At 47.5% G+C, this 27,358-nt stretch overlaps 1 protein-coding gene across 12 annotated transcripts in view; it reads left to right on the top strand.

The window, feature by feature from the left end:
* Positions 1–27,358, top strand: part of Lrrfip1 (LRR binding FLII interacting protein 1) — a 127,726-nt gene that overhangs the window by 67,621 nt on the left and 32,747 nt on the right. For 3 of the 12 annotated variants that reach the window (XM_050163018.1, XM_050163015.1, XM_050163016.1), the window contains exon 3: positions 9,534–9,584. The exons of 7 other annotated variants lie outside the window; for them this stretch is intronic. In XM_050163018.1, coding sequence (XP_050018975.1) covers positions 9,534–9,584 — 51 coding nt within the window. Of the gene's footprint in view, positions 1–3,541; positions 3,560–7,255; positions 7,304–8,930; positions 8,976–9,533; positions 9,585–12,468; positions 12,508–14,405; positions 14,466–18,192; positions 18,271–19,841; positions 19,887–20,974; positions 21,041–22,879; positions 22,958–27,358 lie in introns of all 12 variants that reach the window. 2 more of the 12 variants (XM_050163026.1, XM_050163027.1) reach the window with 2 other exon arrangements.

The following is a 27,358-nucleotide window of genomic DNA, read 5'->3' as shown; positions in this document are numbered from 1 at the left end:
AAAGAAAGAAAGAAAGAAAGAAAGAAAGAAAGAAAGAAAGAAAGAAAGAAAGGAAGGAAGGAAGGAAGGAAGGAAGGAAGGAAGGAAGAAAGAAGAAGCAGGGGTTGGTATCCATCCAGCATCTGTCTCTTTTCTTTTTAAAATAAAAAAAATAGGCGGTCCTTGGTTTTTTGTGGCCTTTTCCCAGAAGAACTGTGATTGCCAGGCCTTCAAGTTAACTGAAGTGCCTCGCACGCCTCGTCTTGCAGCCATGGGTGAGGTGAGCCTCAGAGAAATCAGAACCCGGTGAACACCTGTCAGGATGCTCACACCAGGGAGCGCTTTCAGGATGCTCACCAGAGACATATGTCTAGCCCCACAAGTGAAGAATCAGAAAAGACCACCTGTCCTGCACCGCACCTGCACCTCTGAGCTGGCAGCGTGCAAGGGACCATCCCAGATGGAGCTCCTGCCCTCACCTGATTCGGCATACATACTGGATAGTTTATTTGGAATTGAATTGATTTTTTTTTTAAATGACCAAGTCGCAGTTGTTTCTCAGACTGCCAGGTATCTTTTTCTCCGAAATCTTTCTTCTCACTCAGTAGGCATTTGTGGACCACTATGTGTAGGGCCCCGCTAGATCTTCCTTCCCATTGACTGTGGGAGCCACAGGATAGTGTGATGGGGAGAGAGGTCGTTCTGGGGCTAGGTGCTGCTGCTTCTTAGATGCATCCCAGTTACAGAGGGTGGCTCCAGTCATATGCCGAGCCAGGAGCCCTGTGGGAGCTGCACCGTGTGATCGCTATGCCCTGCTTAAGTTCATCCACTGTCAGCTTTCTCTGGTTCTCCCCTAGTCCTTCCATCAATCTGTCTTCCTTTTTTCCTTCCTTCCTTCCTTCCTTCCTTCCTTCTTTCCTTCTCTTCCTTCCTTCCTTCCTTCCTTCCTTCCTTCCTTCTTTCCTTCTCTTCCTTCCTTCCTTCTTTCCTTCTCTTCCTTCCTTCCTTCCTTCCTTCCTTCCTTCCTTCTTTCCTTCTCTTCCTTCCTTCCTTCTTTCCTTCTCTTCCTTCCTTCCTTCCTTCCTTCCTTCCTTCCTTCTTTCCTTCTCTTCCTTCCTTCCTTCTTTCCTTCTCTTCCTTCCTTCCTTCCTTCCTTCCTTCCTTCCTTCTTTCCTNCTCTCTCTCTCTCTCTCTCTCTCTCTCTCTCTCTCTCTCTCTCTCTCTCTCTTTCTTTTGGTGGTAGTGGGGATCGAACCCAGGACCTCCTGTATGCTAGGCACCCACTCCACCCCGGAGTCCCTCCCAGCACCAGCATTCTGCAGAGATCCCCCAGGGCGTTTGGCTGCTGTGTGTTCCAGAGGGTTCATTGCACTTTCTGCCCCACTGTCCTTCTAGTGTGTGACGCGCCTCACGGCTCTTGGTTTTACCTCTTACCAGAGACAAACCAAGGACTCAGGGCCATGGGATGCAGTGAGGCTGTGAGCTGACTCCATGTTGTGCTCGGGCCTGTTAGTGAGCTCGGTGTCGTGAGTGACTTTCACCAAGATGTAAAATTCCTACAGAGATCAAGGTGAAAGTGAGTTAGAGTATGTGTACATGCATCTATTCTTCCTGATGGGTAGTGTTGATTGATACATATTGCACGATTACATAAAGATCTTCTACAGAGTCTTAGGTGAGATGCCCTGGGCAGAGTTCTCTGTGAGTATGGCAGCATCCACAGTGACGAGGAAATTGGCTGAGTCCTTTTTTTTGAGCAGAAGGATAATTGGCCTTGAACACCAACTATCTCCTCATTGCTGCCTTTGTGGCAGAATTTGTCAGCCAGAGCTGACGTTTGTGGTCAGGAAGAGAAGCAATGTGCGTTTGCACGAGTGTCAGCAGACAAGTCTACAGAGAAGGATGAGAGCAGCTAACAGCCCAGGCTTGCAGCCCCTCGCAGACTGCTCCCTCCGCCTCTCTTCTCAGCCTTGGCTATTATTAGAAGCAGCGAGCCCAACTTGAGCTCATACCATTTGATAGCCCAGGGCACTGGCATTTTAAGTTGTTGATTAAGGAGAAATGAATCTGCTTTGGACGGCTTGTGTTTAGCCAGTAGGGCTGGTATTTTGTTATAAAACTAAGAAACGCGATCCTTGCTTTCTCCTGTACATGCTGCTGCTGATCAGGAATGGTTTTCCCACAGAAAGGGGTCAGAGCTAAGGCAGCCTGGATGAGCTGAGGAGGCCTCCCTAAATCTGGTGGCCAGAGTTGGGGTCCCCCAAGAGAGTTTGCAGAGTGTGCAAAGAGCCATTGAGAAAGACAGCTGTGTTGGGGTATAGGTCTGCCACCGAGTCAAAACAGTGAGCTATATCCAGACCCAGGGCGCTCTAGGTCTCCCTGGTAACGGCTCCTGTCTGGTGCAGATGGTAAGAGCCAACAGCAGCATCCTTGAACTGTGCTTTGGGGCTGATTGAGTGGATCTGGAGTTCCTTTTAATGGGCTTACCAGATGAGAATAATATATTGGCACTCTGGCAAATAACAGAGATCCTTGAACATCACAGGAGAGCTTGCACTGATAGGAAATAGTGTCTCTCTTACTGTCCCTGACTGCGTAACCATTTTGATTTGAGATGCTGTGTTTATTGTAGTTGAATGTTGACTGTATTTACCTGTGCTTTCTTATCTGAAGACAAGTGCCAAATTTCTAGGCCCGTGTCCTTAACAAGGCCCAATACAACCCGTGGCTTGTCCAATGAATGCAAGTATTTACTTCTTAGTGGTGTCTGATCTACGTCTTAGCAGTAACTGTGAAATTGAGAGAAAGTCTTGATGAAAATCTCTCTGTTGGGAGAGGAAGCCCCTCTTGTATGTTAGCACATTCCATGGCTGCAGTGTTTTGCCAGAACACTCTTTCTATTTCCTATAAATCTGCATGGACCAGGATGATAAAGCCTCTAATAATCGTTTCTGAATCTTACCATTCAATTTCCTACTTAAAACTGGACACTTTTCTGGTTAAACTTTTATTAGTAAGAAAAGCAGTTTTCCTTTTAAAGGTAATTTAATGTTTACTCTTTGACAGTTTCATTCATGTGTGTGTGTGCGTATGCATATGTGTGTGTGCATATGCATATGTGTGTGTGCATATGCATATGTATGTGTGTGCGTATGTGTGTGTGTGTGTGTATGATGCACTTTGATCAGAATCCCCGCCATTCCCCTCTCATGCCCCTCCATACTCCCTCTGCATCTTCGTCCCTGCTCGTCCCCATCAAAAGATGTCTTTAATTCCTATTTCCCGGTGTTGCAATAGGCCACGCACACTCTGCATTAGGTACCAGTGGGCTCTGCAGACACTGGTGTGGAGCGACCCCCAGCCGTTGCCTAGAACATCACAGGACAAGTGAAGAAGTGGGACTTAATTCATTTTTTCCTTCATATTTAATCAGCGATCTTTGGTTTTTCTGCAGTACAGCATTCGTTCATACTTGTAGTTGTTGCTGAACCTCTCTGAACCATTCCTGCAATTTTAACTGCCTTTTCTATTTCTTCCCCTTTCCCTTTGCCCTTCGCTGTAGATCTACCAAGTCCAGAAGGTAGGCTCTGTCCTTCATCTCTAACATGCATGTGCTGCTCCCCCTTTCCTGAGGCTTTGACACCTGCAGAGCAATGCCGTGTGCTGCCCACCCCGCTTGCCGTGCCCACCGCCACCTCTGTCTGCCTGCCTGATTAACAAGTCTCTTTCACACGAGGCGGCAGCCATGCATCGGACACATCCCTTGATCCTTTTGCCTCAAGGAACTGGAGAGTTGTCTCTGAGGCAGAAAAGAATTCTAACACAAACCACATTTTAGAATTGGGGGAAGCTTTTAAAATTGTGTATTAAAAGATAAAGGGTTTTTTCCCCAGGTGACTTTATTAGAAAACCTTAAACATACCAGTGCAAATGGCCACATAGTAAGACATTGTTGTGCTCTGATCCTACCACTCAGGAGGCAGAGGCAGGGGGATCACCCATAGTTTAGGCTATACTGGGATTATGTGGTCGTTCGGAGGCCACTCTGGTCTACATAGACAGCGATGAGACCCTGTCTCAAAAAACTGAGGGAGAGAAGATGGGAAGGTAGGTAGGGAGAGAGAGAGAGAGAGAGAGAGAGAGAGAGAGAGAGAGAGAGAGAGAGAGAGAGAGAGAGAGAGAGAGAGAGAGAGAGAGAGGAATTGGTTATTAGTCTAAGTGTGGTAGCCCCAGCGCTTGGGAGGCTGAGACAGAGGATCACAAGTTATACGTTTCAGGGCAGAAAAGAATAAAAATCTAGAATTAAGAAGAGAGTAAAAGATCATAGATTATTTGAGGTGGAATTAAAATTTTTAATTAAAAACAATTATAGGGACAAAATCCAGCTGTTCTCCCGACTCAGCACTGGAGCATTCTAGGCTAATGTGGCTTTCCATTCCGTGACAGCTGCTGAGGCTTAGAAGCAAGGACAGTGAGCGGAACATACTGAGAGCTGGCTCTCCAGGGACTTGTGGCTCAGTCGTGGGGGAGTGGGGTGCAACTGGCCCCTGAGAGAGGTTATGGGGCTTGGTGAGCCTTTCCAACGTGTGGGCCTTTCCCATGTGGGGGAGCTTGTATTCCTCCTGAACATGTTTAGTTTCTACCTGTAATAGCTGTGTCCTCCTTTTAAAGTGATATATCAGAGCAAGAACACAGATCTTAGAGTTCAGAACACACAGGCCTCTTATACATGTCACCGGTAAGCCTCAGAGCCCAGTGTATGCAATCCTGAGCTCAGTAGATAACCCTCAGCCCAGCCCATCCTGTCTCCACTGGAAAATCTCTCCTGAAGAGGCAGAAAGGTCCAGTGGGTAGCCAGCAGAATCTGTAGGCACACTGGTAGTGGTCCTAGCATCCTATATGGAATGGATACAGAAGCCAGTGTGTCCCCTGTCCCCTAGAATCCCAGGAGGACTCTGGCACGTTCTGGTAAGGCTGGGGAGCCCTGATGGACAGTGAGGCTGCAGGAAGGGGGCTAAATCTGGTCATTTCCTCTCACTTCCTACCCTTTCCTGTTCAGGTCATGGTTGGGTTTTTGCTGACAGGCCTGAGATGCAATGTGGGAACTGTCAGATGTGAGCTCAGGTGCAGGGCACAGCTGGAGGAGCTCCGGAAACCCACACAGTTTGTATAAGTCCGAAGGAAGGGAAGGCTTTCCTTAATGCTCAAAACTGTGATGAGGACAGGAGACAGGAGTGTTCTCTCCTGGTCCTGTGGCCATTCGGCCAATTAGCTCCTCAGTGCTCAAGGCTGTTTCTCAAAGTCAAGTACCTTGTGCCTCAGTCTGGCTCCCTTCCTGTCTTGTTAACTAAAAATCAGACAGGAACAAAGGCGCCATATGTTACATACGAATTAGGATCTGGATTTCATAGGTAAGGGTGGAGCTAGCATAGCTGAGAACAGAAGAGGGTTTAACACACGGCACTCGCTGGAAATGAAATTAAAATGTGTCTTGGACAGTTTAGCAAGTGTTTGCTTTTAGTTCCTTTACAAATGTGTATTCTAAGGAAATTGGTATTGATATAAAAATAAAACAAAACAAAACAGCTCTTGCTCCAAGGGGAATAAGAGAGTTTATTCTGAGCCAGAAATGAATGACCTTGTCCAGGGATTCAGGTTGCCCCCAATACTTAAACTTTTTATAGTTACAAAACAAAAGTAAGCCATAAATCAAGGCGTTTCCCATGTACATTGGTGGGGACATTGTGTAGGCAGGCTAGAGCAGAGAAGGGAAATCTCACTGTGTGTTTTAGGCGCTAGCCGATAACGTTCTTAGGTTTTGGTTTGATGGAAGCTAGTTCTACCAAGTTATACGTTTCAAAGACTTCTACTGACAACGGATGTAGAACCAGATAGAGGTGGATGATCGGTGGCTTCCATGGCAACTATACACAGCAACGATAATTTTGGCTTTTGATCTCCACAATCACAACCCTCTCATGGGTCAGCACCCTGCAGAACCTTCTGCATCAACCTTCCTAATGCTGGTTCTCAACCTTCCTAATGCTGTGACAACTTTAACGCAACTCATGCTGCGGTGACCCTCGCCCGTAAAATTATTTCGTTGCTACTTCATAACTGCCATTTTGCTACTGTTATGAATCATAATAAATATCTGATATGCAGGATATCTGATATGCAACCCACAGGTTGAGAACCTCTGTTGTACACAGATGTGGCTTTTGCACGTAACTCAGCAGGAAAAGACTGCTTGCGTGGCTTTTTTGCACTAGCTTGACACTCATGGCTTTTCAAGACTGTGTGAGTTCTCCCCCTAATTTCTTCTCTTTTGGTTTTCTACTTACCAACCTCTCTCTGAGGAAGGGCAGGGCCATATACGTATCTGAAATCCGGCCCTCCTTCAAGGTGAAACTAAACCAAACATAATGCAAGTTTGAGTGACTAGAAAGTTATTTTAACATTGCCTTGTATTTCTCACACCCATTTTTATGTTTTTGATTTGTAAGCTTAAGGTGTGTAAAATGTGACATCCTGGAGGTTTGGTTTTCTGTTCCTTGATTTTCTTGCTGGAAATTGGGGAGGAAATAAGGAACAATGCCAAGCCGGTTGTCAAGCCCAGGTTCTCATCCAACCTGGGCCACTCTAGTGATAGAAGCAGCTGTTTCGACCTACCTTGTTCAGTCTGATTTGAACCACCGTGGCTTAGAGTTGGTGGATAAAACCTGGAGCTGGTAGCCACAATCTCTTCCCACCCAAAGGCCTGCTCTGCAGGTCTCGGGCATCTGTCAGCAGGTGTGGCTTCTCCAACCTGCATCTGGCACAGGTGTCAGAGCGCAGCAGCACACAGCTGCAAGCCAGCTCAGCACAGCCCTGCTCCCTGCCTCCTGTTTGAACCCTTCCTGGGGCAGCAGGATGGGATGGGTCTGTGCTTACACTCCTAGACAGCGTTTGTTCCTTCTGCAAGCATGCCCTAAAGCTGTGAGCTGCTTTGCAGAGGGGCCTGCCGGGCTTCTGCGCAAGGTTTGCTTTCCTGGATGGCCATCCCATCTTAGGAGCATTTTGCTCTGGACCCAGTGGGCCAGAAGGAAAGAGGTCTCCTCTCAGGCTGTTGCATCAGTGCTCAGCCAATGGCTTCTCAGCAGACCCCAGTTGTGTGGCCACCGTGCCTGGCATGCCGCCTCCAAAAGTCATTGCGGGTGGGAGAGCATGGTGGAACCGTTTCCTATGTCTTTACTGTTTACTTCTTGCCTAATTTTCTTTCCCTTTCTGTCTGTAGAAATATTATGGGCTGGATACAAAATGGGGCGACATCGAGCAGTGGATGGTAGGCCTTGAATATCATTTTAAGACGTAAATGGTTTCTAATTGAATTCTGACTGCAGTTTAATTATGCCAGTAAATTCCACTTGCCCTGTAATTTGATACTCAGAGGTCTTCCTCAGGGCATTTCTGCATCTGGTGTGGTGTTGTTAGGAACAGCTTGGCCAGGCGTGTGACCTGTCCCTGTGCTGGAGGGGACTGCTGATGTCTGCAGGCTGGTGTTGTGTGTGAGACACCATTGCCACTGCTTCCCCAGTTCTCTGCATCAGAAGATCCCCGGGGACTCCAGCGAGGCATGTGCCCTTGTGCAAGAATTTTCCAGAGAACCTCCGGTTACCATCGGAACATCTCGCTGTTCTGATGAACCAGAAGAGGCCCTAGACTGTTTCCTTCCTTCATGGACAGCCAGCTGCCCTATCACTCTCGTCTCTAAACTCGCATACTCGGTTCGGAATCTCTTGCTGTTTGTTGGCTCCTCTGGTCTCCTCTGTAACCATGAAAACCCGTACTATTGCCGGGCGGTGGTGGCTCATGCCTTTAATCGCAGCACTCGGGAGGCAGAGGCAGGTGGATCTCTGTGAGTTCGAGGCCAGCCTGGTCTACAAGAGCTAGTTCCAGGACAGGCTCCAAAGCTACAGAGAAACCCTGTCTCAAAAAACCAAAAAAAAAAAAAAAAAAAAAAAAAAAAGAAAAGAAAAAGAAAGAAAGAAAGAAAGAAAGAAAGAAAGAAAGAAAGAAAGAAAGAAAGAAAACCCCTACTATTGAGACTCCCCTCCCCCATCTGTTTTCTTTAAGAACCTGCCTGTCTTCCCAGGGCAGCCAAGGCCCCCAGGCCTCTCAGGAGAGGTGCCCAAGTGGCAAGACTCTGGGTGGCGCACCCTTTGGTGCTTTCCATTGATCCGAGAGCACAGTTTTGGTCTTATTAAGCTACCCGCCTCTTCAGATCCTGGCTGCCGTCCTGGATTTTGACGCAGGCTTTTGGCACTGAAGTCCTAGAAATGTTCTCGACAAGGCTCCTCACCCTTAAACAGCCCGAGGGAGAGTCAAGGCCGCCTCTGCCATCTTAGATGCTATGTGTGATACAAAAACTCACTGCCCAGCCCAGTTAGCTGTGTCACACATCCCCTAAGGTGTGTTTTCTTATCAAATCTTAAGGACGGTTAAAAGGTGGCCACTTCCAGAAAGAAAAGCTCCCACTTCCACTCCAGAGACAAGCATGCAGAAACCTGTTTGTCTTGGAGTCCATAAAGCAAGCTGGGTGGCATTCACATTGGAGTTTTCTGGGGAAATCACTTCCCAAAGTGGAGTCAGTTCAGAGGGAAAAGGGTTGATTTTAAACCAGATTATAAGGTTACAAAAAAAGCAAGGCTTCCTTTCTGCCCCAGCGCTTGCTCACTGCCCTCTGACTGCTTCTAAAGCCACGAACTCTGCTGGTGTTTTTTGCTTCTTAGGGATTTCCCCCGAGGAGCTGTTTCCCACAGTCCTTTCCTTAGACCCTTTAAACGAAACCAGAGAAAATACTGATTTGCCATGTATATCAGAAACACTGGATTCTGAGGATCTTCTAGGGTTTCTAAGGATTCTGCCTTGCTCTCTCTAACCTCTCTCTGCCATTTCCTTTGCTTCGGTAGGAAGACAGCGAGCGCTACTCTCGTAGATTCCGGAGAAACACATCGGTCAGTACCATGCTCCTTCACAGCAAGGAGCAAGTTGACGGAGCCTTAATCGTTCCTCTAGTGGCTGAAATAGATATATTAGTTGCTATTATTGGTATAAAACTGCTATCTTTACCTGAATAAAGACCGTTCTCTTTATTGGGGCTAAATTGTGTAAAGAAATTGTGTTTGGGGTTTTTAAAAAAAACTAAATACTGAATCCAGGGCCTCATGCAAGTTTAGGCACCCTGCCTACCACTACTAAACTGTATCTCCATCCCTGTTTGGAAATGCTTAAATATTATTATTAATATATTATTCCCCACAGCGTAAATGCTTATTGTTGCTGTTAAACACCCATAAATAATTTTTATAATCATTGAGGCTTATTAATAACCCCCTTACCTGTGATATACTGTGCTTCCATAAGCAGTCTTAGGCAAACTGAGGCATTCTGAGGGCCTGGGCGCACACCCTCTGAGCCCTCGGGGTGGCTGGTCCACCCACTGCTGCGGAGTCAGATCGGCAGATCCTTCCCATTCCGGCTCACGGTTGTGTTTTCATCCTGTCTTCTACTAGGCTTCTGACGAAGATGAGCGCTTGTCCGTGGGTAGTCGCGGCAGCCTAAGGGTCAGTAACGGCGTGATTGCTTCTGCATGGCACACCTTTGGTTTCCTGTCCCTGCTTTCAGTCCTTAGATCATCACCCCCTCCTCTGCTGGTCCCCCACATCGCTGATGAAGTGCTTGTATATAAGTTAACCGAGGGTCGGGTGGGCCGGGCCGGGCCAAGCTGGGGAGAGGGTGGGTGTTACTTGTCATTTCCCAAAGAGTAAAGGGCATCGGTTTTCAATAGTTTTCCCACAATATGAAACTACAGGACTGTGGTTAGTTATTGTCTCAGAATTGTTGGTGTGATGGACTGGACACTGCAATGCCCACTTTGCCACACACTCTCCAGTAAAAGCTGGCCTTGGTTAAACCAGCCAGGAGTTGGACTGGGGAAATAGTTGAAGTGGTCAATGAAGACCTGAGTTCCACCTCGCAGAACTTACATGAAGAAAGCCGTGTGCGGTGGTATGTGCTTATGATCCCAGTTCAAGGGACAATTAGTGAAGATGACTGGCCACCTAACTTAGCCTTACTTAGCAAGTTCCAGGCCATTGGGAAGCCATGTCTCAAAAGGAGAATGAAATGATACTTAACCTGTGCACTACCTTCCACATGTGTATACATGTGTGTGGAAACACACACAAAAGTAGCCATACGCTATTGAAGATGTTTCTGCAATAGCTGGAGGCTCCCTGGAGAGGAGGCTGTGACCTCCGCCACCCCCAGTCTTCCAATCAGCTATAGTGAGGGTTCTTCTTCGCAGTGCTGAGCTTGGATGTAGAACCTCCCCCATCCTAGGCAAGTGCTCCACACTGCACCAGAAGCTCCTCACTGACCGCTCCACGGCTAATGCACGCAGCCTCTGTAGCTGCATTAGACGTCAGTGTGTACTCTGGGAAACAAAGCAGAGCTGTTGGGTTTGAGCTTAGTAAGCGTGTCCATTCGCTTGGCTTCAGGGTGGCCATGGCATCTCACCACTGTGATAACTAGGTCTCCAAGCAGCCGCTCTGATATACTAAGGGTTGGCTTCTCGTCACAGCAACAGTTAGGTCACACAGTATTACCTCTTGACTAAACATGCACCAGGGGTGTGCTTACCTTGGCTTCAACAATAAGGCTGCCACCCCTGTCCCTTTCCTCCTAGCTTAAGACAAACCCCTGTGTGGTTTTGTTGGGCAGTTACATGTGAAGTGAGTGCTGGGAAGTTTCTGCTGAGCATCTTTGACGATGCAGCTGTGACTTCCTCACAGGCCCCTCAGACACGATCTACTTTAGAGGAAGCAAGATTTATGTAAGCAGAATCTAAGTACAAGCTCAGTTTGGGACAGCTGGGGCCAGGCCCAGGCATTGCAGCTGTGGGAGGTGTCAAAGGTCTGGCTCTCGAAACCGAGAGGAGGAAGAACACTTGGGCATCAGGGGAGGGGCTGGAAGGGCAGAACAGAGAGGTGGGCCTTGGATGTAACCTCCTGGTGGTAACTTCGCAAGAGAGCTTTCCCCAGAACTGTCAAGAAGGAAGCCAATAGAACAGGCGGGAGACGGAAGCAGAACCCAAAACTCTGGAACAATGTGTCATCTTCAGACCTGTGGTCCCTCAGGTTCCCAAGGGAGGAATGTCGTCATCTTAAGATTCTAGGAGTAGCAATAAGGCTGTCCTGGCTCCAAAGAGTTAATTGTAGCGTCAACACTGCAGATGTTACAGCATTCATTCACCTTTTGTATGAGCCTCTAGGGAATTGGGTCTCCATGCTGGACTCTGTCAGATTCCAGTATATCTGTCCTAAGGTGTGAAGCTTCACACAGGAAGGAGGTCCACAGTTGGTGAGCCGAAGATGAGAATGGGAGAAAGTCAGTGAATTTCCCTATCAGCATCCATGTGCTACATGACTCTCCCGTGGTAGACTTAAACTTAGGCCAGTACTACCAGGCCTGACAACCTGAGTTCAAACCCTGGGACCCACTTGGTGGAAAGTGACTTCTAACAGGCTAGAAAGCTGACTTCCGAAAGTGATCTTCTGAGTTTCACTTATGCTGTGGCACGTGCCACCACCCCAAAAATTACTGTTTGTTTTTTTTGGGGGGGGGGGAGTTTCAAAGAACTAGACTAAAAGTGGAAATCCAGATCTGAGAGCTAGGGCCCTGGAAATAAGAGTCCAACCTGCTATTCTTGTTGGTGTGGAACAAGCCCAGAGCATTTAGGGACCCACTTGAGGTCACGGTGACAGTGCCACTCCTGATTCCCCCAGAGACTTTCACACCTGCCAGGTGCCTAAAACTCTGTCCCCTGCTGGTTGGAACAGCTGAGAACCTCAAGGGCATCTGTCAACCCTGCCGAGTGCAATCACATCTCCCTCTGTGTCCATGAAGGCCAGATTATGCCGCTTAATATATTAATAATATAAAGCCTTTACTGTGCAAATTCCTAAGATGGTTTCTTTCTTGACTCCCCGGACATGCCTTCTCTATTGGGATGACAAGGATGATAAGCCCGAAAGGTCAGGAGGGGTAGTGACCATCCTTGAATCAGCAAACATGGGCCCCTTGGGGAAACCAAGATTGGGGGTTATCATAAGGTTTTAATTATCTTTATTTAAAACCTGGCGATAGTGCATCTCTAGACCTTGCCCTGATTTAATTAGATCATATCTATGTCAAGAAGAAAGTATGATACAAATGGGCTTTGTGTTTCATGAACTAAGCAACTGTTGCATAGAAGCAATTTAGTGTTCTTAGATTTTACGATGGTTCTAATATGTGTTTTCTTTTAAGTAAGACATTCGAAGTCATGGGAAATGTGTTTCTGCTAAGATTTTAAAGGTTGCCTGGTTTTGCCTCTATGGTTGCTTAGCCCTGTCTTACCTCTGGCACTCCCATTTCTGTTTTCCTCTTCCACCCTTATGCCAACAGGCCCAGCCTGAGCCGGAGTACGGGAGTCCTTACGCCTGGGTGAGGTGGTCAGATAATTTTGCTGTGTGACTCTAACTGTGTGCAGTGACAGATGGTAGCCATACTGTTTCTACTAACTTGCTGGGTGCTTTTCCAAAGTCCAACTGCCAGTCTTCACCCAGGACACTATGAGGCCATCACCCTCCCCCTGTCTCCTGGCTTGTGGATGGGGGCCTAAAGCATAGATTGCAGTACCTGGGCCCCGCTCTCTAGTGGGTGCTGAGTGTCGGTTGTTGGCCACCCACTATGGGTTCCTCAATGAACCCATCAGACCGAGAATTCCCAGGGCCTCTCTGTGTCCTTTTAAAAGACTAAGCGTGAAGAAATCATTTTGCTTAATAGACCCCAGTCTTTCCTAATCCATAACCATTCAAATTAAGAGTACTAGCTGGTGGCAGCCAGGCGGTGGCGGTGCACACCTTTAATCCCAGCAATGAGGAGGCAGAGACAGGCAGATCTCTGTGAATTCAAGGCCAGTCTGGGCAACAAAGTGAGTTCCAGGATAGGCTCCAAAGTTACACAGAGAAACCCTGTCTCAAAATAATAATAAAAATAATAATAGTAATAATAATATAAAAAGCTGGCTCTTTTGCTGTAGAAATAACCTTTGAGAAAAACTCCAGTTCAGCAACAAAAATAAAGTCCTTGAAATGAGCCTTTTATCTAAGAGCCCTATTGCCTTCTGTCCCTTTGAAATGTGTACAGTAAAAGAATTCTGCAGTGAGTTTTGCAAACCTATAACCTCTTCTCTGGGACATCGCAGGTGTGATTTTTTTTAATCTCAGAGCCCCTGGGCTTCATGTATTCTCCATCTCAAAATTATTTGGAAAATTTACGTTTATGTTTAATGCCGATCATTAGTAAATTGTGCCACGTGTCTGCTGAGCGTTTGTGATCCCCCAGGGTCCCCACAGAGCTCTTACCCCGTCTTCCACAGTGTACCACTGTAACAGCCCTCACCTGGTGAGGCAAGCCAGCTAGGAGGAAGCCCAGGACAAGGCCTAAGATTTAGGGTGTGCCCCAGCAGCGCCTGTCCCCTAGCCACGGAGCATGGCCACAGCTTACTGTGAAACTAGCAGCTCCTCACACCCTTAAGGTTAAACTTGTTTCTAGATATCATCCTTTGTATTTTAAACTCAGAGTTGGTTTCAAGGCCTGGTCCTTGGGCTGTGTGTGAATTTTAGCCATGGCCAGGGGCATTTTTGGATTTCACTTTAGAGTGTTTTTTCTCTTTTCTTTTGGAGACAGGGTTTGTTTTTGTGTCTTCCCAGCTATCCTGGAACTTACAGACTTTCTCTGTAGACCAGGCTGACCTCGAACTCACAGAGATCCTCCTGCCTCTGATACCCAGGTGCTGGCATTAAAGGCAAGTACCACCACCACCATCTGGCCTTTGTCTTTTCTTTTAAAAATCAATTTGAATCTAACTGACCTACTTGACTTGAGCAGGTCCCTGCCCTCTAGTCTGGTGTTCAGCCTTCTTGAAATCTAGAGTTTCCACAGCACTAACCTAAGACTGGACACAAGATTACTTACACACACATAAACAAGCGCATGCATGTATGCACGCGCGTGTACACACACACACACACACAAGCATACATGAGCACACACGCGCGTAAGAAAATTGTCCAGAAAAGCAACTACGTCAGGCCATGAGCCTCACTCACAGGAGGGAATGTCACTGGTGCCACGTTTGCCGGACTTTGTCTGAGTCTCAGTGGAGTGAGAGGCATGCTGGAAGTTTGGGGGTGGCCAGGCTTTGTGCTTCCCTGGCCTGCCCCATCCTTTCCCTTCATTCCCTCTGTAGAGAAGACTCATGGGTAACTGTTGCTCTCTGGTTTGTACCTGTGCTGTTCCTTATGCTGCTGTGACCTCTTCTCTCTCTGTTGAAACAGACTAACGGTTATGATGGAGACTATTGCGGATCCCAGTCCCTAAGTAGAAGATCTGGCAGGGTTAGTACAGCAACCGTGCATGGCACGTGCTCACAGAGATGCTGCTTCAACGTGTCTAAAATGTATTGCTAAATTTAGTTCCTTTGCTCTTTTTGTATTACCCTGGCTCCCCCTCCCCAATGCCTGTAGCATATTCTAACATTCTCAGAATGTTAGCCTTCTAGCATTCCTAGCATGGTTTGCATTCTAGATGTTACACGGGGTAAACGCTGATAAGCGTTCCTAAAAAGACCCAGGAAGCAGAATTAGCTTGCTACTGTCTGTTGCCTTCATACGCATGTCTTTTGGTGAATCGGCTCTCACGTGGATGGAAGCCCCCCATTATCAGTTCTCCATATTTCAAGCTTTAATGTTTATGTTTTGATGTTTGTCTCAAAGATGCACATGTGAGAGCCTACACAGAATTCTGAGTCCTTAGGTGCTTACGGTTGAGGGTGGGAGGCAAGCATTCTAGTGACGAACAAGCCAGAGCAGTGCAAGGAGAGACAGAGAGAGGGCCAGAGCTCAAGAGAGGCCTGGACTCTGTCAAGGGTGTAGCCGTTGGACATTTCAGAAGGTTAAATTGGACACATTTTAATTAAGCCACAAGATCCAAACAGATTAATCTGAGTTTAATGACCTAGTACCTTCCTGTTTTTAATGTCATTTTCCCCTTCTGGTAATGTTTCTTGTGTAAAATTTAATCTATTTTAATTATATTAAGATAGCATTTAGTCAATTCAATTCCATTTCTAGGCTCTTTAGATCTCTCTCTCTCTCTCTCTCACTCTCTCTCTCACACACACACACACACACACACACACACACACACACACACGGAACTAACAGTTTCAGCTTTTCCAAACTGGTAGAACAGGTTGCTTGAGCCTTCTCAAACCTGCTTAGAATTAATTACCTGTGCTTTTTCTATGACCCCCTAAACCTTTTCTAGTTCTAGACTTCAGAGCACTCCTAGTTAAAGGCTTTTGTCACCCTTCACACTGACACCTGCTGAGTCGTGAAGGCAGCTGGGCCCTGCAGGGACACAAACCTGCAGTCGCTGCCTGTGCATGTCCTTTAGTGGTGTGGCCAACTGTGCTCAGCAAGCCTGCAGAAGTGGCTGTCAGCATAAGCGATAAGAGCTGCAGTGTTTCCCAATACTGGCCGGTCGTGGCTTTCCCTCATGGTGTTTTGCCATAACTGAGGTTATTTGGCAGTTCTTAGGTTGAGCTTCCTTCCGATGGTAACACTCCTCTCTACACATCCGTGGCTTGGGGTGACATTTGTGTGTCATACATACATCCAGTACAGGTGTGCTTTATGATTTAGTCAAGGTTTAGGCAATGCCTCTGCAAGTCAAAAGCTAACAGGCCTGATTACAAAGCAGCTCACGGAGTGAAACTGGATGTAAAATTGGTCTAACAAGTAGCTAGAGAGAACCACAGGACCGGAGAACAAAATAACCTTCATCTAGTTACACTGTAGAAGCTCTGAACTTGTGGGGGACTCTGGAGGAAAGAGTAGACAGAGAGAGGAGCTTTCCAGATGCAACAGAACCAGACACCTGCCTGATACAAGCTTGGGAATGTCTGTCTCCTCCCTGCTTGATTACCAAGTCTCCTGTCTCCTGTGTAGTGTCGCCTCCCCCACATGCTCTACAGAGCATACACAACGCCAGCTGCCTCCACGGCAGAGGTGGGAGCTGGTTCTCAGCCTCCCCCTGCCTTTCTGCATCTAGGGGATGGACTAAGCAGAAGAAAGGCTGAAGTTTGTTTTTTGTTTTTTGTTTTTTTTTTTTTGCGATAGAAAGACTGTTAACTACTAAGGAGATAGGCAAAGAGAAGAGTTGGGTGTATGAGGTCTTGGGTGGTTTGACATGAGATTCGGTAAGCAACTGGCTAACCATAATGGAGCACTCAGCTTCGTGGAGACAGAGTTCCACGGTGTGAAAGGCTCACAGCTCAGACAATCAGGCTCACTTGCTAAGAATTTATGCTGCAAATCCTTCAGGTGAACCAGGGCCCTGGGTCCTCATATTGGGGTGCCTGTGCTTGCCGTGGGAATGGGCAGGGTAAGGAAACACTCACCGCTCACGAACCCTCCCTTTTTGGTGCTCAGAATTCCAGCTACAGTGGCGGCGGCGATGGCAGAGTCTCCGCTTTGTCGTCCTCCAGGGAGGAGAAGTTGGTTGGTTCCCATTTAAATCTTTCACACCCTCTCTACAGAAACTGCAGGTTTTGTAGCATGCACCCTTGTGTGTGGGGTCCCTTCTCCCTTACTTGGAATGGCTGTTCTACTGAATTCTGAGAGAAATTAACACATGTTACATCATTCAGACTTAACACTGTCCTGTGTTGAGCATAAGTTGTCTCATTCAGCCAACTGCCATGAGTGAACCAATGGCATGCTTGTGTGTGTATTTTGTTTTCCGATTAGAACCAACCCAAAGGGGGGAAATGAAGAGCCTGGACCTTTTCACCTCCTCTCTGAAAACAATGATCCCCTCTAGGCACTCTGTGGCACTTTGTCAGGGGTGCTGTGGCCTCGGCATGAAAATCCATTCTAGTCTAGCTATCTGCACACACGCATGTGCATTGACCTGGACAGGTGATTTCTAGTTATTAAAGAATCCTACCGGTCGGGGCCGGCATGTTTTAGTTAAGGCTCATCTACTCAACGAACTAGGGAACCAGCTTAGGTAGGTGGACAGAGGCCCACATAAGCCACGGAATTGGCACTCCTGAGTTATTCCCAGAATTCAGGCCATCACTGCTGGGTCCCAGCATCACAGTAAATGGGATAAGGTGAGACTGATTTCCCCAGCACTGTCATCAGAATGGATGTAAACCTTAAAGAACAAAGAGAAGGAGCTGGAGAGATGGCTCAGTGGTTAGGAGCACTGGCTGTTCTTGCTGGGGACCTGGGTTCAGTTCCCAGGAGTTACCTGGCAATTCGTAACCATCTGTAATCCCGTTTCAGAGAATTCAGCATCCTCTTCTGTCCTCCAAATGCACCAGGCACACACAGTGCGCTCTCATCTATTCACACAGAACACTCAAACATAAAGTAAAATAAGTCGATCTTTTTTAAATTAAGAAAAAATAAAGAGGAAAGAAAATCCCTAAAGAATTAAAGGATTTACCCAAGTGAAACAGAGCCCACGTCCAACCCAGTAATCTAGCAGAAAGAATCTGTACCCTGAGAGTTAAAGGTCAGAATTAGAGTTGGCCCCTTCAGACATAAAACACATTTCTCCAGACTGCATCTCAGGATCTTGACACTTAGCCTGCCAGTGTGCCTGCCTAATTCGTTCTTATGTAATGTCCACCAAGCGGGTGAGACTGGACACCATCCCCCGCGAACTATTACCTAAGGCAGAAAGCTGAGGTCCCTATACATTTCTGATTAGGACTTTACCCACCAAATTTTAGAAGTCAGAACTCAGATTATGAAAACTAAAAGCACCAGATCTTGTTATTGGTTAAAATCAATGCTCGTGTGTGTGTGTGTGTGTGTGTGTGTTGCACATACGCACTGACTTAAAGTCCTAACAGTCTACTGGAGTCGTTCTGGTTCTGTCAGTTAATGGACTCTTGTTCCCCTAACTCTCTTTCCCTCCTGCCCAGCAAGTTGTGTTTGTGCCGAAGACAGTTTTCTGTGTGTCCAGCCCTAACCCACCCGTGAGATGGAGTGATTTTCACACCTCCCCATGCACCTCACCCGACTTGACTGTTTTCTTTCATTGCAGGGATTCTTTTGCTCCGACCTCGGCCTTCCCAGTAGTGGCCTTGCTTCCAAGCCCCTGTCTGCCCAGAATGGAACCCGGGTCTGTTCCCCCACTCTTTCCTCTGCAAAGCACTTTAGGACTGGCACGCTTAGAGCGCATTTCAACCTCTTCAGTGAGCAGTCAACAGGCTTGGGCTCAGGCTGTTTGGAATGGCTTAGCTAGCTTGCTGAGACCTTCCTCAATCTCCTAAAAATGTCATTTAGGACCTAATATGGAAAAGCAGACCTTAGGGAAAGAAGGGGTGTGTGAAATATATACTCAAAACAAAACAAAACAAAACATTCAAGTTCTCAAAACTGGTCTCTTGGGTTTCTCCATTTCCAGCAATTGTTCCCCTATTTGGGATTCCAAATTGCTTTTTAAAAATAATATTTTTCTTTTGTAAACGTGTCCAGGAAGCAACCTCCAAGGTCTCTGTGCACATTGCCTCCTGCATCTTGGAGAAGTGGACAGGGCCGAGCATTTCTTTGACTCTCTGCCCCTTTCCTATTTTCACAAGGCCAAGGTTCAAATCCAGCCAAAATGGGCCTTTGTATCTCTGGGCCCGTGAGCTCTTTTGCAGCCCAAGGGCGCCGTGTTATAAATCCCAATGCACGTGCTCTTTTGGAGGTTGGCTGTCTCCTTCGCAGGCAGACTCAGCTGCTGGAAGACATGTTGCTTGGCCCTGCATCTTTCCCTTCTCCCTCCTGTACCCTATGCTGTGGCTCAGCTCTGTAGCTGGGTCCTGTACCCCCAGAGAGCTGCTTCTATACCCCAGCATGAACCCTCAGAGCTCTGTGTATTCCAGGCGTGCATCCCCTTGGGCTTTTTGGAAGTTCCAGCCCTGAGCAGCCAGCAACAGCCTTACACTCCCTTTGTGTCTTGACTGCTGCGGTGACCCTGATAGAAACAGTTGTACTCGTTCTGACACGTTCTCTCTGTAGTCTTCTGCACCTGAGGGCATGGTTCAAAGTCCCCCTTGATATCAGAATCCAAAGGTACTCAGGCCCCTCAGATAAAGTGATGTGCATTTGCATAACGCCAGCACATCCGCCTGTGAATTTTAAATCAGCTCTAGCTTACTCATGATGCCGGATGTATAAATGTTGTAGAATAATTGGTACGCTGTGTTCAGAGAATGATGCGGGTAGAGTCTGTCCATGCTCAGTGCACATTGGTTTGTTTTGTTTTGTTGTTTTCGGATATTTTTGATCCTTGGTTGGATGAACCCAGGAATGCTGAACCCTAGATATGGGGTTGGGCTATGAGGTACCTAGGTGGCCTTGAACCGGGCCCGGTGACTATGTCCATCTGTTGGCTTTGCTTTGAGTCTTTTTCCAGCACCATCTGAACAGAAAGGATTGAAAAACAGTAACCCCATCCCAGAGATTCTGGGAAAGTCTGTGGTTTTCTAGTTAGAAATTGTATCATTTTTCTTTCCTGTAAATGTTGGATTTCCATATATCCAGTGCCTTGAAAGCCCAGTACCTTAACTCTGGCTTGTCCTTCTAAGCATTGTAGGATAGTTACTTAGTTGCCAGACCCTGACTGCATGGCGTGGCAGCCTTCATGTTGCTGTCTGTTGCTGTTTTCCCAAGGTCTAAAGCCTGCCATTCGCTTTCCTCCAGCAGCCTTCCTTTCTATACCGTGCTGCCCGGCCTGCTGGGAGTTACTGGGTGCGTGTGCTCCCCACTCCTGCCCTGCATGCTCCCCTCTGCCTGTTGCATATGCTTTCCCACCCTGAGCCCCGTTTCCTGCCCTGCTAAGGAAGCAGCACTTACTCATAGCTTACCCGCCCTTTTGTGGTCTTTCTTGGTCCCCTTTAGTCAGATCTGGGCTTTCTTTCCCCTGACTGCCGACAACAGCCGTCACCCTGTTCCGTCTCTCGGAAGACTTGTTAAGGTTGTTAGGAAGGAAACAATGACAACATTTACCTATTGGCAGAAAGACAGATGGCTCCTGAATGTGGTGACAGCCGTAATAGACTCTAATCCACATTTCCATAGTACTTTGGAAATTTCCATATATCTATATAATTTGGGAAGTTTCCAGTTTTAAATGTAGGTTCTTACATTCTGCAGAAAACTAGATTTTCAAAGTTACTGTATTAATAACTGGGACCTTCCACCACCTTGCACACTTAGGGGTTAGGTACATGGCTAAGCTAGCCAGGATTTCCTGAAGAGGAATAAGGAAAACTCAGGTGTCTTTAAATGGGACAGGGTTTGACATCACTGCCTGAGATCTTGTAAACCTCTTTCTCTTTGATTAACTGCATGCAATGTCCAAGGTAATCAAATACTGTTTTCTTTGTAGCAACTTCTGAAGAGATATAAAATATCCAACATCGAAACGATAAATTGCCGTAATGTTTTATTCCAAAGCACTTAACGCAAGAATAGTTGTGTTGACACGGCATGTGAGTTTGCTTTGACGAACTTCAGGACGTTTGGGATGCTTGCCAATTTTCAATCTTGATTGGCGATTCTCATGGGGAATGTTTTTCAGAATAACAGTTTCCAACACTCTCGGGAAATTGCATGCTGACTTGCAGCCACTTCACTGTCTGCCTTCTGATTCCTACACCTTTTTGTTCTCTGTGGCTCTCTGAAGATCTGAAGAGGGTAACGCAGAGCCTGCATGGAGTTTTCTGGACCCTCTCCCTGGCACACATCACTCTTGCTAACCTTTTCTTTCAGTGTTTTCTCCGTGGTCCTTTAGAAAGGAGTGTGTTTTCTGCCCTGACAGTCTGTTCTTGTTGCAGGCGTCCGTGCTGGATGAGAGCAGCTTCTATGGGGCTCGAAGGGGAAGCGCCTGTGGCTCTCGGGCTGTAAGGCACTTTTCATGTTTCCCATCATGCCTCACTGTGTGCTGCATGACCCACGGGTGTTTGCTGGATGGTGACTGATGTCACAGGAGGAAACGCTCTCTGTGTTTTCCTTTGTGATAAAGGTCAGGGAGGATGGAATCAGGAAGTCTACGCTTGTTAATTTCATGTCCTTGTGCATCAGTTTGTACCGAGGTCAGAGACGCGCCTTAGCTGGGTTTCATCCGCTTCAAGTACCTGTAGCTCCTAAGTAAGATAATGGGTAATGAATTTCTGAACCTGAGAAAAGGAGAAAGGGGTTTGGACAGACCCAGGGGTTGCTGTGATGGTTGGTGCTGGTCTCACTTTGCAGGACTTGCTCTGTCCCCTCCTGACCCTGAGACAGCTAGTACTTGTGTGTGGTAATCCAATCTTGACACCCTGGGAGGAATTTCCACCCATCTGAGCAGGCTGTCTCACAGGAAGTGAGAGCAGTGATGGACCCTACAGACATTCTCTTCTTTGTGGTGGGCATGTCTATGAGGGCCTGTCCTAACTGCTGTTTAACAACCTTCGCATGACCAATGAGATGGAGGTGTGATTCAAACTCAGAGCTTTCTGACTTACATTAGCTGCCCATTGGCCACTTGACTTTTCCTCATAGGTGATGCCTGAGGCCTGACGACGTGAATGCTTCTCTTCCAAAGGGTCAAGTCAGTCCAGCTGGTCAGAGAACGGACTAAGGGTCCTTAAGTAGGAAGGAAACAACATGGCATGGTCCTTATATCTCTGTACGCCCCACACCTGAGTGCAAACATGTCTTTATCCAGCGAAGAGATGTAGTCGGGATGCCTCTGCAGCCCTGACCATACTGGCCACAACCCTTTAAAACATCCAGTGCTTTTGTATAACCCTCAGTGACTTCTGGACATGATGGCACATGGGGCCTGGGGACATGATGTAGCTGCCGGTTTTCAGGAGGGTCAAGTCAGGCCAGCTGCTCTGAGAAGTGTTCTGACCCAGGAGCCTTGGGCTGGTAACGTAAGTTGTAGACTCTCCGACCATTACTAGCGAAGAGCTGGGGTCATTTGTTCCTGCATTCAGCAAGTGTGCCAAGCCCTTATCTGCTCACTGGAGAGTCACTGGAAGCTGAATAGATGTGTGCTCTGCTCACGGGGGCTGGTCCTTAAGATGGCATCACAAACACCCCCAAAGATCCAGAGTCCTTACAGTTCACAGTGAAGGTGCTGCTTACAAGGCCTCGCAGCCCATAGGTCAGTCTGGCTTTTGTCCCAGGGCAGGTGGCTGAATACAGACTAAAGCTTAGAGGCTACAGCCCGGTGGCCATCAGCATCCTTCATCAAGAGTTAGGAAGCCTAAATGGATAGGTAGACAGGGGTACTCAGAAGACAGATTCTCCAGTTTCCACCTGGAAAGGTGGCAGAAAAGCAACACCTCCCCTCTTCTTAGAAATGCCAGCCCTCTTCTTAGCTAGCTTCAGAGCTGGGATGCAGCCGAAGGCAGCTCGGGCTCTGGCGAAGTGCTGTCTGCGTACCCAGGAGGCAAACACAGGAGATGGGATGCGCACCCGCACTGAACGATGCTCGGTGTTTGCTGGAAGCTGCATCCCGTGGATAATGCTGTTGTATTTTATTCTTGATAGATGTTCACCTGATCTTGTGGCAGGTGCAAACTCCCTTTCCGAATCCTGTCTGCTCCCTAACCCTAACCTGTCTTTTTTCACTGCTGTGTATGTGTGTGGCTAACCTCCACACTAACTGAAGCTCTATCTTGGTGGCTTTTGCTTTCCTTACCTCTTTGCTGACCCTGTTCCTTTGTTTCTATCTCTGCATCCTGTGGTAGCCCTCAGAGTACAGTGGCCACCTCAACTCCAGCTCCCGGGCCTCCTCTAGGGCCAGCTCGGCGCGGGCCAGCCCTGTGGTAAGTCTGCTTCCTGGCCCTGCTGCCCTTCAGCTTCCTTCCTTCCTTCGTCCTTCCCTCTGCCTCCCTATCCTTCACCTCTCCGTCCCTTAGAAATGACCCCCATTTTTGAAACAGTGCAGCGTGAAGCTAGAAGCCTCTCATTTTATTTCGGGTCTTAGTGAAAAATGGGATTGGGAAATGGTTTTGAGTTTAGAAGACTATTGGGTGGTGTCAGGGCTGCGCTGCTCAGCTTCTCAAGAGCCATAACGGAACAGACGTCATTAGCGATGCTTAGAAACGAGGCTTGAGAGGGGGAAATCCATTCTGGGAATGTAAACAGGAGCCTCGTGTGCAGATGTGCTGTATTTTACTATTTAAAATTTCGAGGACTTGACTTTTAACATTGGCTTTGCAGTAATGGGGGTTATCACACCTGGCAAGTTTTCATATAAAGTGTAGGGCTGTAAATGCCTTGCCACTCTTGGTACTGCTGAGGTCACCTGTTGTCACATTTGCTCAAAAACTGCATAGACGGTGTCCCCAAGGCCCTGCCCCCCAGTTTGTGGCTCACTATGTGCCAGACGCGGCAGAGAAGCCAAGGCCCCAAGATCTGATCCTACACAGTTTGACAGTTTCACCTGATTGGTTGGTGGCTTTCTTTGAGGCTGCTTTATCATTATCTAAACAAGGAATTGTTTTGTTTTGATTTTGTGGGCCATATTCTGCTGTCTTCCTCTGTTGCTGTGTGCCTAAATATCATAAGATAGAGTCTCTCACTGAGACTGGTACTTGTTGATTTGACTGAGCTGGCTAGTCAGTAAGCACCTAGCATCCTCCTGCCTCAGTGCTAGGATTACTGGTACACACCACCAAACTGGCTTAAAAAACAAACAAACAAAAAAAAGTGTTTGCTAAGGATCAAACTCAGGCCCTCATCAAGCCTGCACAGCAAGTACTTTACCAACTGAGCCGCCTCTTCAGTCCCTTTGTTTGTGTCTCACTGCCCCAGATGGCCTTGAACTCACTGTGTTATCACCACTTCCCAAGTGCCAGGGTTCCAGGTGTGTATTGTCACACCTGGCTGGGCAGCTTTGGCTGGGGTGGGGAGACACTGCAGGCTGAAGTCAGAGCTGTGGGTGGAGGCCTACACTTGGAAAGCCATGGTGGAAAGTGCAGGCAGTCCGGGTCAGTCTCTTCATCAGCTCTCATTAAAACTCCCAGTCCTAAGTACACATAGTTTGGGACTCAGTTCTCCAGCACTGCATTGCTTGGGATTGGTCCCTACACCACAGAATGCAAGGGAGCCAAGGCGCACTACTTACACAGATAAGTTCATTGTGGGGCTTCCTACCAGAAGCAGCTTCCCCTGGGAGAGCCAGTGGGATCCCTTGCAGCTATGAGCCTCCCCACTGAGTCAGTTCAATGGCCGAGTGCCCCTCTCTACTCCATTATGTGTTTTTCCTTTAAAATAGAGTGGCTGTGTCGAGCACCTCAGGCTTTGTTGTAGTATAACATATGCACACTAATCCATGAGGAGCCTTCAAGTCACTAGGAACAACGTTTTCCTGTGGCAGCTTAGTGTAGACTCCTTCTTTGTGCATAACGAGTATGCGCTTAAGGAACAAGTGGAGGGTTTGTGACCAAGAGAAGAAGTCTATAGCTTAACTCTCAAAGATTCCCCACAACCCCCCATCCCACCCCACCCCTGCAGCCTGAGCACCTTCTGTCCAGGGTGGCAAAGCAGCATTCTTTGTCGTTACGTGGATTTATGTAAGTATTACGATGAAGCCATGGTATGACAACATTCGTGGTTACTGTGACTGGAAAAACGGATCCCTCTGTGTGTGTTTTGGAAAATTTACACACATGAAACAAGTTTGGTTGTTGTTTTTGCACATCTGTGCAGCCTGTGAGGCAAGGGAATTGATCTCTTTGGGGTGTCGGGCACTCGGGGTGTGGTCACACCCCTTACCCCTGCTAAGTCCATTGCAGAGATAATAAGTAGATATTTTTTTCTCCTCTTGTCACTTGTTTGTTGTCCCAAAAGTCCATAGATCTTTGTTTCTGTTGTCTCATTTAGTGAGCAAAGGTCAGGGCATAGATGTGTGGAAGACAGACTGGCCTCCCGACTCTCTCCTGCCACCTCACGTCTCCCCGGTACACTCTGCTGACCAAGGAACCTCCTGTGTGTGGCTCACATCTCTGTAAGTGCAGGGCAGTCCCAGGAGATTGTTCCATCAGTGGGATGGTCACTGACTTTTGCCAGGTCCCTCTCCCAAGGCCCTTGCCCTGACATCCTCCTCCATCTCAGGCAGGAACACCCACAAGTCCAAACATGAGCTTCTGGGTTTCTTCCCACCAGCAAGGCTGTACAGGCTCACAGACACTTTCTGTTGCCAACCAACCCACATTGCACCGCCACCCCACCCCCAGTGGAGTAATAGCCCCGGGACACAGAAAAGCAAGGTGTTAACACTGAATCTTGAAAAGAGCAGGAGTGAGGGCTAGCTCCATTTTTTTTATACCTCTTTAGGTACCAGGATTTTCAACCTTTGCCCTTGGGATAGACAAGGACCACAGTGACCCCCCCATCTGACCTCTGGGGGAACCATACAGAGCAGGATGTACAATAAGGCAGGAGTTATGAGATGGGGTTCACATGCCACAGCTCCCCCTCCTGGGTTGGTACATGTAGGCAGACATATAAAGGCCTGGAGCAGAAACTGGATCAGGAACTGCCCCTGAAAAGACATAATTTGTTCTGCTTGAGCTGCCTCAGCCGCAATATGAGACAGCTGTTGATGTCCGTATATTTTCTTAGAAAATACCTCTGACCTAGTACTTCCCCAGGGACGAGAAGAACTTACACAAGCCAGCTGCCACCCTCAAGGCTCTGCATCTCACATCTGTCAGACGGGAAGTGAAGCAGGACTACAGGCTGGAGGAAGGGTGGGGCCGCTGAGGAGCAAAAGTCACCAGACCTAAGGAAGTGGTCATCCATTCGCCCACTAATGTGCTCCCACATCCATAGACTAAAAGCCTGGGACTCCCAACGATACAATTCTTGGGAAAGCCAAGAGGCATCAGCTGCAATGCAGGTGGCAGATGAACGCATTCCAGCTCATTCTATTGCTACTCCCCCCCACATCACTCCCCCAGCTCCCAATCCCCACAGTCATTCTACTTGTCAGTCCTAATTAGTGTCAACTGTCAACACAGCCTAGAATCGCCTCAAAAGGGGAGTCTCAACTGAGTAATATTGGTAACTGGACATGCCTTTAAGGGATTCTCTTAATTGCTATAGGAGGACCTGGCCCACTGTGGGCAATACCATTCCTAGACAGTCCTGGGGTTTATAAGAAAGCTAGCCATGGTTCCTCCCACCAGATTCCTGCCCTGACTTCCCTCAATGGTAGACTGTCTTAGAGATTACAAGTCAAATAAAATCTTTCTCCTCCCAAGTTTCTTTTGGTTGAAAAGCCACAGAAGGAAAATTAGCACACAGACACACACCTACACACAAGACACACACATGATGAACCATGTTTTCATTCTATCCTTTATGTCCAGAATCTTCTCCTTGAATAGGTTGTAGTTCACCCATTCGGTGTTAATTTAACACCTAGAATATTCTGGTCATGAGCCTACAGTGTTAGGCAATGTAGACCCGCCCTTGCCCTTCATGGGCTATACAGAGTGGGCGAGAAGTTGTTCATCAAATAAATAACATAAACATCAGTCATAGGAGCTGTGAGGACAGGTGTTAAGAAAGAGGTGGGATCTGGAGTTGGATATCTAGGCTTGAACCGCACTCAAGCAGAGCCAGGTGACACCTAGGCACCTTCCTGTCTAAGTCTCACAGCCCACTGCAATCCAGGAGAGCCTCTGCCACCCTGAAACATCTTCAGGAATGTCTCCAGGGAGCCAGGACTCATGTAGTCTTGTACATTCATAGAAAAATGCTGAGCCCAGCTGTTTGTCCATTTGAATTTGAAAGCAAAGGCCCTTGTGGCTCCTGTTACATAAAGAGGTAAGGCAGGATCTGTGGAGAGCAAGCCTGCCTCTGTATGTACAGTGGTAGATTTAAAACCAGCGATTCGCCAAGTACGGTGGTGTGTGACTGTAATCCCACTACTAGAGGCTGAGAAAGGCACATCGTGATGTTAAGGCTATCTTGGGCTACATATTGAATCCCAGACTACATAAACTCTATCTTAAAAATAAAATTAGGGGAACCCGGTGGTTGTGGTACACACTTTTAATCCTAGCACTAGGGAGGCAGAGGCAGGATACCATGTACTCTGTGAGTTCAAGGACTGGGTCAATAAAGCAAGTTCCAGGGCAGTCAGAACTGTTACACAGAGAAAACCTAACTCAAAAAAAAAAAAAAAAAAAAAAAAAAAAAAAAAAAAAAAAAAA

The sequence above is a fragment of the Alexandromys fortis genome, unplaced genomic scaffold (genome assembly GCF_014885135.2).
Source record: "Alexandromys fortis isolate MF-2015 unplaced genomic scaffold, M_Fortis_MF-2015_v1.1 scaffold_139, whole genome shotgun sequence".
Taxonomy (NCBI): Eukaryota; Metazoa; Chordata; class Mammalia; order Rodentia; family Cricetidae; genus Alexandromys; species Alexandromys fortis.
This window is presented reverse-complemented; position numbering and strand designations above follow the sequence as displayed.